General features: G+C 45.3%; 1 protein-coding gene across 43 annotated transcripts in view; it reads left to right on the top strand.

The window, feature by feature from the left end:
- ANK2 (ankyrin 2) overlaps positions 1–13323 on the top strand; it is a gene marked incomplete at its 3' end in the record, with an annotated part of 316224 nt that overhangs the window by 265373 nt on the left and 37528 nt on the right. For 30 of the 43 annotated variants that reach the window (XM_083756190.1, XM_083756194.1, XM_083756196.1 and 27 more), the window contains 3 exons: positions 8305–8529; positions 11386–11540; positions 12210–12421. In XM_083756190.1, the coding sequence (XP_083612316.1) occupies positions 8305–8529; positions 11386–11540; positions 12210–12421 (592 nt within the window). Of the gene's footprint in view, positions 1–8304; positions 8530–10158; positions 10258–11385; positions 11541–12209; positions 12422–13323 lie in introns of all 43 variants that reach the window. The other 13 variants (XM_083756174.1, XM_083756178.1, XM_083756167.1 and 10 more) reach the window with 1 other exon arrangement.

Below are 13323 nucleotides of genomic sequence, written 5' to 3'. Positions count from 1 at the left end.
GCCCACTAACTTTAAGTAGGCATTTGATTGGTCTCTTAGTTTTTTGCTATCCCTCTAAAATGCAGCACAACTATTTTGCAAACTTATTTGCAAACTTGATAAAAATGCTGAAGCAACCTGATCAAGCTGTTTTGTATCTAATATTCCTCACTGTGACTAACTGTCTGCTGCTATCTCCTTGTTTCCCTGCATCAAATGGTAATCATAATTTGAAGACCTCCTGTGTGAGGCTGTGGTGGATGTAGTCTATTGAGGGCTGTTGTTTCCAGCTGGGTGATGAGAACCATGTCTGCCTGCCTGTTTAACCAACTAATTCAAATGTAACAGCATATCTGAATGTTTTGTGTGTAGCATGCTGTCTCTTTTGCCTGTTTTCATTAGTAAAAAGACTACAACCATAGTTTCACTTGCTCTGGTGTGACTATAGGACTACTGGTAGGACAGAAGTCAGGTGCTAGAGGCGATGGCAGCCAGATCCAACTAATTCTAGTTTTCTCCCCATCCTTGTCCCTGTTGAGTTCTACAAAGGCAATGCTGAAACTAAGGAGGAGAAAGCTAACCACCAGGATCATCCTCTGGGCTGGTAGTATGTAAGAAGAAATAATGAGTAGTGGGCTAAAAGCAGTGTCTAGCCTCTTCTGACCCCTAGCTGGATGCTATGCAAACATTCATAATTATCCTTAGATGCCACAACCTTTCCGTTGCCTACTATGAGTACAGCTCTGCAAGTTTTTTGCTATCATATCTCCATGGACAGTCTTTCTGTTACGTCATGGGAGCATAAGGGGCCAACTGGATAAGCCCTGTGTGTGTGTGTGTGTTTGTGTGTGTTTGATGTGGACTATCATATTTGATATAGCTTGTTTTCTTGTAGGAGCAGAGGTTTACAGATGAAAGCAAGTTCTGTGCATTTGAAATTAAACCTCCCTGAAAATTTTTGCATGACCCTTCCTGCTATTTATATCATTTTTAGATGTAGGGTTGAGTTGTTGAAAATAATTATTTATCCTTCTATCCAAAAGTGATATTCCATGCCTTTATGAAAATTGGTTGAGGTCCATCTCTTAAGAAGCTCCATCTCTTAAGAAGAAGCAGCTCCATCCGTTAAGAAATAGCACATTTGCACATTTAGACCAGAGGCATGCAAACAGTTTGTAGACTGTGGCAAAATCACCACACTGAATTGCACTCTCTGTAGGAAATAGAGTTGCCAACTTTGTGTGTGTGTGTGTTTTTAAGAGATGTACCCCAAAAATGAAAAGTCGGAAGGTGAAATAATTTCTGTCGCTGTAGCTGGATGTTCCATAATCTCCTTTTCATGAAGATTTTGAGGGGCAAGAACCCTGCTGGGAAAAAGTATTGGCAGCCTTAGATAGGTGAAATAGGGAAGATGCAGGGCGCATGGCATGCTTCAGGATGGCAAATCGTGTCTCCTAATTATCACCCATTAGCTTGGAGGGTTGTTATAACTGCATGTAGATCTCACTGGGGAAAGGTTCTGATTGTGAAGAATGATGTATTGTATTTGATAAACATTTGTATAAGGTATTAAAGGATGCAATTTTGCTTCAAGGGACTGAGGATGTGAGAAAGCAGGAAACAAGGGGAAGCAACTGTCAGGGAACTGCCATCGGAGTTAGAGGTGCTGGACAGGCTCCAGCAGAGTAGGAGAGACTCTGCAGCAGAAGCAGGAACCAGCAGGGGGAGTGCAGGAGTTACAGCGGAGGGGAGGCTCTCAGACGCTTCTAGTGAGAATAGTGAAGAGGTAACTAGACCCCCTTTAGGAATTCCCTCCCTTCGCCGGAAACTGTCACGCAGAGAGTCACGAAAGCGCATGTCCGTCAAACAGCTTTTATGTTGGCGTAAGTTCCGTAGACGCCCACTGTCAGATTCTACCAGCGACTGACGGAGTCATGCTTTTGGGGGCTCCGTTAGTGCCTGGGTTTGGATGACCGGCCAAACCCCAGCGGGATCAAGCTTTTACGCACAAGCAGCTCATTATCCCATCACAGCAATCTGACAGTGTCCGAAAGCTGTTTGTGCAAGCAGAGGGCATCATGAGTGAACCAGCAGGAACCGGGGCAGCTGGAGCTGGAGCAGATCCAAGCCTGGAAGAAAGGTACAGGGCGTTGGAGGTCCAGCTCGCACTGCAAACGGCGAGGCTGGAGGAGAGGAGGGCTCAAGATGCAGATAAGGGGAAAACCACCCCACTTGCCAGAAGGGTGCCTGGATTGGTGCAGAAATTTGGGGGGAATCCCAGGAACTATCAAGCCTTTAGAACAGAGATGCAATATGCTCTCAATCTACTGTTTGATGACTTCCCCGATGAGAACTCTAGAGTGGCGTACGTGATTGGCCATCTAGAGGGAGGGGCGAGGGACTGGGTTCGCCCCCTGATGGCAGCCAATAATGAAATCTTAAAGGACACAATGAAGTTTTTTCGCGCCATGGACTTGATGTTTTCCAGCGAGATTGAGCAGGGGATGGTGCGCAGGGAGTTGATGGCTTGTAAACAGGGGAGCCGATCTGTACGTGAGTACTGGACTGAGTTCACCATGCTGATTCATAGACTGGGGTGGAACCTTGCTAGTGAACCTATTCAAATGCTATTTGAAGAAGGTCTCTCTCCGGCAGTGAAAGATGAACTTTCCCGGGCGCCTAGGGCGGAGTCTATGGACCAGCTGACTAAATCAGCGCTGTCCATAGGAGCACGCCAGGAGGCTAGAGCTTTGGAAAAGCGGGAAGGAAAGGGGGAACGTTGGAAGGACTTCCGCATTCCAGAGATTCCGGAGCAGCCTTTCCCGCCAGCAGAGCCGATGGAACTTGGAGCAGCGCGCGCGCGCACAGTTTCAAACACCAGTGAAGGGCGGAAGAAGGAGGGAAAGAGCGGCAAGAGATGCTATCTCTGCCAACAGCCAGGTCACTTTGCCAGAGTCTGTCCGCAAAGGAAGGAATGGCAAGGGATGGCAGGAACTGTTGGGGGGAAGGAGGAGGATGAAATGAAGGAGCAAGTAAAAGCCAACGCCTGGTTGCCAACATCGGGGCACAGCAGCCAGGCCAGGGAGTAGTGAACGTGCCCACGCCGGAACCCCCAAGACCAGCACTTGTGATAGAGGTGTTGCTGGAACTGGCAAACGGACACCCACTAAAGATAAGAGCGCTATTGGACTCAGGTAGCTCATGTAATTTCATGAGTAAGGAGTTTGCAGCTGAGCACCAGATACAGACTATCCCATTAAGTAAGCCTTTGCAGGTTACCACGATTGATGGGAGGGAGCTGTTGGGAGGAGAAGTGAGCCAACAGACTGTACCAATGATAATGAGGGTGGCACGGCACACAGAACTGATAGCGTTTAACGTAGCCACCCTGGGAGGAGCCCCTATTATCTTGGGAATGAGCTGGCTGGCACTACATGATCCGCTAGTAGGCTGGCATCAGCGCGTGGTTTCCTTTGGATCAGCACATTGCCTAGAACACTGCAAGGAGGGAGAGGCCCAGGCAGGCAGCAGGGCCACTCTAGCAGGGGTGGAAGTGATGGACAAGGGGAAGGTGCCTCCACAATACGCTGACTTGATTGACGTATTCAGCGAAAAGGAAGCGGATAAATTGCCCCCGCACAGACCCTTTGACTGTCAAATTACCTTACTCCCAGGAGCACAATTGCCAGTGGGGAAGCTGTATGCAATGTCAGACAGTGAGATGCAGGAGTTAAGGGAGTTCATTGACAAGAATCTCAAGAGAGGTTTCATCAGGGAGTCACGAGCGGTGGGGGGCAGTCCAGTGTTCTTTGTGGACAAAAAAAACACGGGCAAGCCCAGACTTGTGTGTGATTTCAGGTCCCTGAATGCAGTGTCAGAACCAGTGACTTTCCCTATGCCTAGAATTGATGACATTCTGACACAGGTGAGAAAAGGGAAGATTTTTACCAAGCTGGACCTTAGGGGGGCATATAACTTGATACGTGTGAGGAAGGGGGATGAGTGGAAGACCACTATGTTCACCCCCTTGGGGGCGTTTGAGTACCTCGTTATGCCTTTCGGATTACAAGGAGGCTCCGCCTGTTTTCAATCATTCATGAATCACGTCCTGGGGCCATTGCTCTACAAGAACTGCGTAGCGTTCTTAGATGACGTCCTGGTGTACTCAGAGAATGAGGAGCAGCATGTGCGAGATGTAAGAGAGGTACTGAGCAAACTGCGAGAAAACCGGCTGTGGGTGAAACTGGAGAAGTGTCAGTTTCATACTAGGGAGGTGGAATTCCTGGGGTACCGGTTGTCTGACAAGGGATTGGCCATGGATCCCAGCAAGGTTCAAGCGGTACTGGAATGGAAAACACCAAAGACCAAGAAGGACGTGCAAAGGTTCCAGGGGTTCGGAAACTTCTATAGGAAGTTCATCAAAAACTTTGCCCATTTGACCGCGCCCATCACAGATTGTCTTAGTAGCAAAAAGAAATTTGTTTGGACGGAAGAAGCGCAGCGGGCGTTCGAACGCCTAAAGCAGGCGTTTGCGTCGGAAGAACAGCTTCTGCACGTGGATCTACAACAACCAATGAGAGTGGAGACTGACGCGTCAGACCGAGCAGTGGGGGCCGTGCTTCTCCAGCCGGGAAAGGATACGTCGGAATGGAGACCGTGTGCATTCTTTTCGCGGAAATTGAACAAATCCGAGAGGAACTACACAGTGTACGACAGAGAACTGCTCGCCATTCATGAAGCATTCCGGAAATGGCGGCACTTGCTGATTGGGGCGCAACACAAGGTTCAAGTCCGAACTGACCACAAAAATCTGGAATATTGGAGAACAGCCCGTGTCCTGAACCAGAGACAAGTGCGATGGGCCCAGGAGTTCTCCAAATTCCACTTTGAGATTCGTTACGTGCCAGGTTCAGAGAACGTGAGAGCGGATGCCCTTTCCAGGAAACCTGAGTACTTAGAGGGGGAGGGAGCGCCTGAGGCAAGGCATGTAATCTCCGAAGACCGCTGGGTGTGTGGGGCGGCATTGGTGGGGCAAAGGGAACTGATGGAAGGTACGGAGAACGATGAATACGCCCAAGAGAAACTCAGAGAACTCAGGAGGACAGAAGAGAACACAGGGGGATTTGAAGAAAAGAACGGGGCGTTGTATTACAAAGGGGCACTGTACATACCAGATGGGGAACTGAGGGGCAGAGTACTCAAGCAGTTGCATGACAGCCCCACAGCGGGACATTTTGGACAGCACAAAACCATGTGGTTGGTTACCAGGGAGTTTTGGTGGCCCAAGGTGAGGGAGGACGTACGGGAATATGTTAGGGGTTGCGACAGGTGTCAGCGAGCAAAAGGAGAGAGGGTGGCGCCAGCGGGGCTATTACAACCCTTACCCACGCCAGAAAGGCCTTGGGAGGCAGTATCCATAGATTTTATGACGGACCTGCCAAAATCCAAAGGCAAAACAGCTGTTATGGTGGTGGTAGATCTATTAACCAAAATGTGTCATTTTATAGCCTGTTCACATGCTGTTACAGCGGAGGAGACCGCCAAGTTGTTTGTAGAGCATATTTTCAGGTTGCATGGCGCCCCCTTGAGGGTGGTCAGTGACAGAGGCAAACAATTTACTTCCAGGTTCTGGAGGAAACTTATGAGCTTACTGCAAGTAGAACTCAATTTCTCCACTGCCCGACACCCAGAAACTAATGGGCAAGCGGAAAGGGCAAACGGCATTTTGCAACAATACCTGAGGTGTTATGTAAAGGACAGAGAAAATGATTGGGTAGATAAGCTACCGCTGGCCGAATTTGCCTACAACAACGCGGAGAATGTGTCCACAGGGATGAGTCCTTTCCTGGCAAACTATGGGTGCCATCCCCGGGCATTCCCAGGAGAGGGGGGGGAGAGATGGAGCGTGCCGGCAGCGGAACATTTTTTTGAAGAGATGGAAGCGATCCACCGTCAGCTTCAACTTAACTTAGAGAGAGCCAAGGAAGAATATAAGAAGCAAGCAGACAGAAATAGGAGGGAAGGTGAAATCATAAGGGTGGGAGACCGAGTGTGGTTGTCCACCCAAGGATTACCGTTCAAGGGTGGGAGTAAGAAATTGAGACCCAAGAAATTGGGACCCTTTGAGGTCATACAGCAGGTCAACCCAGTAGCATTCAAACTCAGACTGCCCAGTCACATGAAATTACACCCAGTATTTCACAGGTCATTACTGTCGCCGTACCGAGAGGGACGTGAGTGGGGGGAGCGTGAGAGAGAGGCCACCCAAACGCTCGTGATAGAAGAGAGAGAGCGCGACATGAACGTGGCAGGAATCATTGATTCCAGGTGGAAGGGGAATCAGGTGGAATATCTGGTAGAATGGGAGGGGGAAGTAGAGTCGGAAAACACTTGGGTGCCAGCAGAGGTAGTGAATGACGAGATCTTAATAGAAACATTTCATCAGCGTTTCCCAAGAAAACCGCAACCCGTGGCACGATTTAGAAGGGAACACTTTGGGACCACCGATGAGGAGGGAGAGTTTGAAGGGTTCCCAGAGTCAGGGGTGGGTGAGGAAGCTGCCTCCGACGAAGAAGAAGAAGACGGGGAGAGAGACGGGACGCCGTGGCTAGAAGTGTTTGAATCCTCTGATGACGAGGATTGCTCTTTCAGGGGCTTTCCGCCCTCACCGCCAGTGGGAGAGGAGGCGGGAGGGGGTGAAGGGGGGCCTGGGGGGGAGGTGGATGTCAGGGAACTGCCATCGGAGTTAGAGGTGCTGGACAGGCTCCAGCAGAGTAGGAGAGACTCTGCAGCAGAAGCAGGAACCAGCAGGGGGAGTGCAGGAGTTACAGCGGAGGGGAGGCTCTCAGACGCTTCTAGTGAGAATAGTGAAGAGGTAACTAGACCCCCTTTAGGAATTCCCTCCCTTCGCCGGAAACTGTCACGCAGAGAGTCACGAAAGCGCATGTCCGTCAAACAGCTTTTATGTTGGCGTAAGTTCCGTAGACGCCCACTGTCAGATTCTACCAGCGACTGACGGAGTCATGCTTTTGGGGGCTCCGTTAGTGCCTGGGTTTGGATGACCGGCCAAACCCCAGCGGGATCAAGCTTTTACGCACAAGCAGCTCATTATCCCATCACAGCAACATTAGAAAAACTGGGAAGGGAAAATAGTGTTGGCATTTTTTCACCAATTTCAGCCCATTTTACATTTCCTTAACCATTTGGTGGGGATCTTGCCAGCTGTTAAAGAATGTCAGCAATTTGCTTGCTTTCATTGACAGTTCTTATGAAAACAAATCAAGGTCTTATAGGTCTTATGCACACTCTGGCCCCACTTTGCCTGCCAGGGGTTCTAATATAGCCTGCAAGGCCATTTCCCCTGAATCGTGCCCACTACCCCACATCTGGCATCATATGCAACTTCAGTGTGGGACAGGTAGAGACACCACTACCAATGCACAACTTAAAGTGTGGACCTGATTGCACATTGGCAAGGCAGGCTCCAGCTCTGCCTTCCATCAGCTGATGTGCACCAAAACCAAAGCCCTGCTAGATAGGGTGTGTGAGTCAGCTCCCTGCAGGGAACTTTCTCACATGGCCAACTCCTGTAGAAAGCTGGCCTTGCCTCTACCATCTATTAGCTGAGACGTGGTAAAGTGAAAGCATCAGACTCTTCGCAAGCTCTGCATGTTGGTTTGGAGTCCCACAGTTTAGGGACTTCCAAGTGCTCAATCAGCTGGCATGGTATCATTGAGATGTCAAATGGGCCCTGCCTACTGTCAGGTTTGGCCCACAAGGCTAGGTTCAGATAAGGATCTGGCCTGCTGTCCTAGAATCTTTACTCATTTCAATCGCTAGATACAAAATCTACAAAAATTGAAATGGACTTCTTATTTACAGTAATTATGTAATCTCTGAGTATCCGAATACTATTTTTATTCAGTGTTATTCCTAATCTTATTTTACTATGTTGCTGATGGACATATACAAACCAGCACAGCCAACCATGACTGCAATTTTGTGGGCAACTGCATAACGCAACCCATTGAAATGAGATATTTACAGGCCAAGGAATACACATCATGTCTCTTCGCATTTCTATTAACTGTCATGAGTTTACATATGTATTATCTTCTTAAGTCTGATTTCTATTAATATTATTACTGAAAAGAGATACCGTAATAGTTAACACTTACTTCATTGCAATTAATATGTAAAGCTGTGGATATAGGGTAGCACACAACACATAATTTTGGTTGACACGGGCCATTAAGAATGGACATTTAGTAACAAACATTATGAATGACTTCCAAATCAGATTGCATTATTTCTCCCAATTTTCAGTTTCCTCGTCAGTTTTATGGTGGATGCTCGAGGTGGTGCTATGCGGGGTTGCAGACACAATGGACTTCGAATTATTATTCCACCCCGGAAGTGCACTGCTCCAACACGAGTTACCTGCCGGTTGGTCAAACGTCATAGACTGGCCACAATGCCTCCAATGGTGGAAGGAGAAGGTCTGGCTAGCCGTTTAATTGAAGTTGGGCCTTCTGGTGCTCAGTTTCTTGGGTAAGAATTTTTTTTAATTATCCAAGGTAATTCTAAAAAACATGACAAAGATGGTTTCGTTTTGTGATCTACTCTGGGGTGGCTCAGCACTTCAGTGCTTGAAGTGAAAATGTTGTATCTGATTTATTTTATGCTGATGGGCTCTGCAGTGAAAAGCGCAACACTGTTAGGCCAGCAATAATTCAATTAGCTTGTTTTGTTTTTTCCCCTTATTTAAAGCACAGTAGCTACAACTCAAGGTTTAGTGTGCTTCCTGGAATAAGTCTGTTTAATCCACGCTGGGCTTTTAAAGCAGAAATCGTTTCGTGATTGCAGTCAATTAATTACATATTCGCTTTTAAGGGTAAAATGAAAATAGCACAAATGTTGCAAATGTAAATATAACATCTATTGAAAGATGCAAGAAAAGCTAAAGCTGCTTTCAAGGGGGACTTGTGTTCTCTCAGTGGATATTTTCTCAGTAATTGGGACTGCCTGGGAAGCACAAACCTATGATTTTTCTGGGGCTGCATTTTATTCCTTCTACTGCAGTACCCCACAGAAAGATCAGACGTGCTGCACTTGTTTTAGCAATTTTCTGCTGAAACCAGCAGTTTTCAACACTTTTATTTTATCAGCAATTTCCCTTACCAATGGTGGCATCCAAAAATGGATGATCAAAGGAAACCCCCCTCTGCTTAGAGCGAATGGCTTCAGCTGAAAACGGATAAAAGGATGAAGATGTCAAAGGAACAGCGTAAATCCAGCGTGAAGCAAATTTAAGGCCCTGTAGTCCCTAAACTTTCAGCCAGTTATCTTAACTAGCATTTAGTTCTGGAGAATGGGGTTTGGGGAAAGAATGGGATATATCTCTAGAATGCAGCATAGGAGGAAAAACCATCAACCATTTAACTCATTATTTTGTTGTTGCTGTGTTTCAATAGAGGAACTAGAAGATTCCTAAGCCTGAAAAGATGGGTAGATGCACATCTGTGATAAAAGGGTTGCTTTTAGGGTTTACGAAAGCGCCCTTCAATACTAGAAAACTGTTTAAAGAAAAGCATCAAACCCAAACTAAGGAAAGCCTTTGCTGTCACATTTTGTATTTTCAGTTCTTCTCTTCCTCTATCTACCTGTTTCTCCTCCTTCCAATACACTCACAGTAAACTCAACAACTTTTGGTTTCCCCCCCCCACCCTTTCAGCCTAGTGGGGAATGTCTATGGAAACTCACATGTACTAAGAGTTTACATACCATTTCTCAAGGGCATGTCTTACACCGCTGGCACTTTCCTGAGTGGCGTCCTGGCAGTGAAATCAAAGTCACTGAACACTTCCTGCCAAGCCAAGCCTTACATTAATTCATTTGCTCATAGGTCCTGAAGACTGGATCTTGCTCCCATTAATATTAGAAGCAATGCTAGCATACCACTGAACCTACTGAGGACAAGATAAGGTTGCAAAATTCTGCGGAGCTCTTTTTATGAATTATCAGGCTCAGTGGGGCATACCTAAACAAATCAAGGCAGAAACCTGTTCAGTGTACAGCCTAATTCCACTCTTGAGCAGACAGTGCACTGGGGTTTTGGAAAACAAAATACATAAAGCTTATTTATTTTCTTTCTTTCACTGCTGCTTTGGATGTACTCAGTAAACTTCACCTGCCTACGGCTCCTCCCCCACTTAATGAGGGAGAAAGTTTGGTCAGCCGAATCCTTCAGCTGGGGCCTCCAGGGACCAAATTTCTTGGGTAGGAGAGACTTAAAACAAATTGATGGATGCTGGCCTTCCCATTCTTCTCCTTCTGCAATATTATTTTTATGTCATTGTGCCCATGACATTGTCCCTTTCTATGATTTTAAATTCTGTATTTACCTAACCTTTAGTGGACCATTTTCCAGCCCTTGTGGTATGTGGTTTTTGTTTTGGTGATATGTTTGTACCTTTTCTTAAAGTTCCTTGAACTCCACTTATGATTTAGCATGAGAACTTCCTAGCTGTGAAATGTAACAGTTGTTATAGCTGTTGTGTGCTTGACGTCTGTCGCAAAGCAACCTGGACTGGAACTGTAGGAATCTACTGTACAATATTTTGCCTCTATTGTCACCAACACAACGGTGATATGTTATATATTGGATATAACATAGAACTTGGCATGATATATACAAGATGGCCTATGTAATTCAGTTATTATTGTGAGACTATTGATACACAAATGTATTTATAGTTTTTGCAAAAATGGGAAACACAAGTTATGATGAAACATATATACAATATGGGCACAATGAGCAGAAATTTGATTTTGCGCTTGTAGATTAATATAGAATAATCATTTGGGCATTTTCACTATAAATTAGGAGTCTGGAAAATGTCAACTGAAACAAAGAGCCAATATAAAATCAATGCAGATTGATGACAGATTTGGCCTGTTTCTTAAATAGATTTGTATTCTCCTATAAATCATATTTTTTCTTTAATGTGTCCATATATGTATATACATAGATAACAGTAGATTCTGCATGATAAATGTGATTGCACAGGATTCCACACATCAAAACAAGTTTCAAATGTGTGGGCTTTATTCATTCCAGATTATAATTCTACAGCCCCAATGCCAGCCCCTGCTGCTTTGGCAAGTACCATAGATGCTGTGTGATTTTTATTTAAATAATAAAAAAGTGGGAGTACATTGCTCACTGGTCCTAACAACAAGCTATATAATGCCAAAGTGGTTCTAGTATGCTTTTTTCAGGATCGTATCCAGGAATGGCAAAGAAGCCGGCCGTATTCCAGGTCACTTTGTAACAGACTGAGAAAACTTGTATTGATTTGCTGCCCATTTGGCACAGTCCTTTAACGTGCTGTGTTGCTGTAATAGGCCTGTGATTGTCGAGATTCCTCACTTTGCGGCTTTACGTGGTAAAGAAAGGGAGCTGGTGATTCTGCGCAGTGAGAATGGAGACAACTGGAAGGAGCATTTCTGTGAATTTACAGAGGATGAGCTGAATGAAATCCTAAACGGGATGGATGAAGGTACACAGTGTGCTAAGAAAGGAGAAAGGTCTGAAAGCCACAGAAATGAAATGATAATGAACTTAAAAAATAAATAAAAACATTATTCTGCAACCACTGCATGCATTTGCTATGCATATTTGCTATATGTAGTTTCTGTGCGGCTAACTCTCCTCTGAGCTGACAGGTACAATGCCATGTGGCCAATGAATATTTGTGTGCAAGACCATTCAGTCTATTAACCTGGCATACGATGGAATAAGTAGAAAAAGACAAATAGAACATCAAAAGACTTGTGGCATTTGCCTTCTTTCTGTAAGTCAGAACAGTTTAAAATGACTCATGCGTAAGACAAACACATTTACCAGCAACTTTGTGAATTCTCACAAACCACAGAGCCTAGGACTTGCCGATCAGAAGGTCGGTGGTTCGAATCCCTGCAACGGGGTGAGCTCCTGTTGCTCAGTCCCTGCTCCTGCCAACCTAGCAGTTCGAAAGCACGTAAAATTGCAAGTAGATACCAAATAGGTACCACTCCGGCGGGAAGCTGTACACCGGCTCCCTCGGTCAATAAAGCGAGATGAGCACCGCAACCCATATATATATATATATATATATATATATATATATATATATATATGTTTACTGTAGGAAATAATTATGGTTTAACTATGGTTTCTTTTTACGTAGTCCTTGACACACCAGAGGAGCTGGAGAAGAAACGCATTTGTCGTATCATCACTCGGGACTTCCCACAGTACTTTGCAGTGGTGTCCCGAGTCAAACAAGACAGTAACCTCATTGGACCTGAGGGTGGTGTGCTAAGCAGTACAGTAGTACCTCAAGTACAGGCTGTCTTTCCAGAGGGAGCACTAACCAAGCGAATTCGTGTTGGTCTGCAGGTAAGAGAAATGAGGACAAGACTTTACATTATCTAACTGGCAGCATTTCTGTTGATGAGAGGAGTTTCTTCATTCCATTTTTAATTATTTATCTGGGTTCTCTTTCCTGTATGTCACTCCCCCTGAATTCCAGTAGCTAGAAAAATTAATAAAACTATTTCTGGACCTCTGGTTAATCATAACAGACATGCACATGGGTTATGATTAACCTACAGTTAATCATAACAGACATGCACATTGGTAAAACTTTACAAAACAAACAAGCAAAAAACCACATTGATGCAATCACACATAAGATTGCATTTAGATCCTTTTTGCAGATGTGCACACTGGTATCCATTTGGCATTGTCTTACTATGCTTGCACACTATTCTGTACAAAACTTGGAAATAAAAAAGCAACAGCAATGGAGAATTACTAAAGCATTGGCTCCCATTTGAGAAGTCGCAGCAGGTAATTCAGAATTTCAGAAACAACCTTCATTTCTCTGGAGACCGCTGGTTATCTTTGCACAAACGATTCCTGCCTTTATAAACCAGGATATGCATATACTCAATGAATCTGCAACAGTTCCTTTGCACCTACCTTCAATTGAGCAGGGAAACCAGCCCAGAAGCCACTTGTTAACGATTGCTTCTTGTTATGACATAACTGAGGTACTGCTTCATGGCTTCCAAATAAACTAGGAGATGGAGCAATGTTTAAAGTTAGCTTTCGAATGCTGGTTTATTTGGAAGCTGCTAAGCATAGTTCTTGCTTTACACATAACAAGAAGCAATGGTTAATTGACGTTTCCAGCTATGTATTCCCACTTATGCTAAAGGAGAAGAGAAGTAGGAGTGAAGGAATGAGCTGGGTGCATGGAGCTGGCTGGAATGGTATCTATTTTATTCAGAGAAAAT

This window comes from Podarcis gaigeae (assembly GCF_964106915.1).
Source record: "Podarcis gaigeae genome assembly, chromosome: 9".
In the NCBI taxonomy this organism is placed as follows: Eukaryota; Metazoa; Chordata; class Lepidosauria; order Squamata; family Lacertidae; genus Podarcis; species Podarcis gaigeae.
The sequence above is the reverse complement of the archived record's forward strand: the minus strand, read 5'-3'. Positions and strand labels throughout refer to the sequence as shown.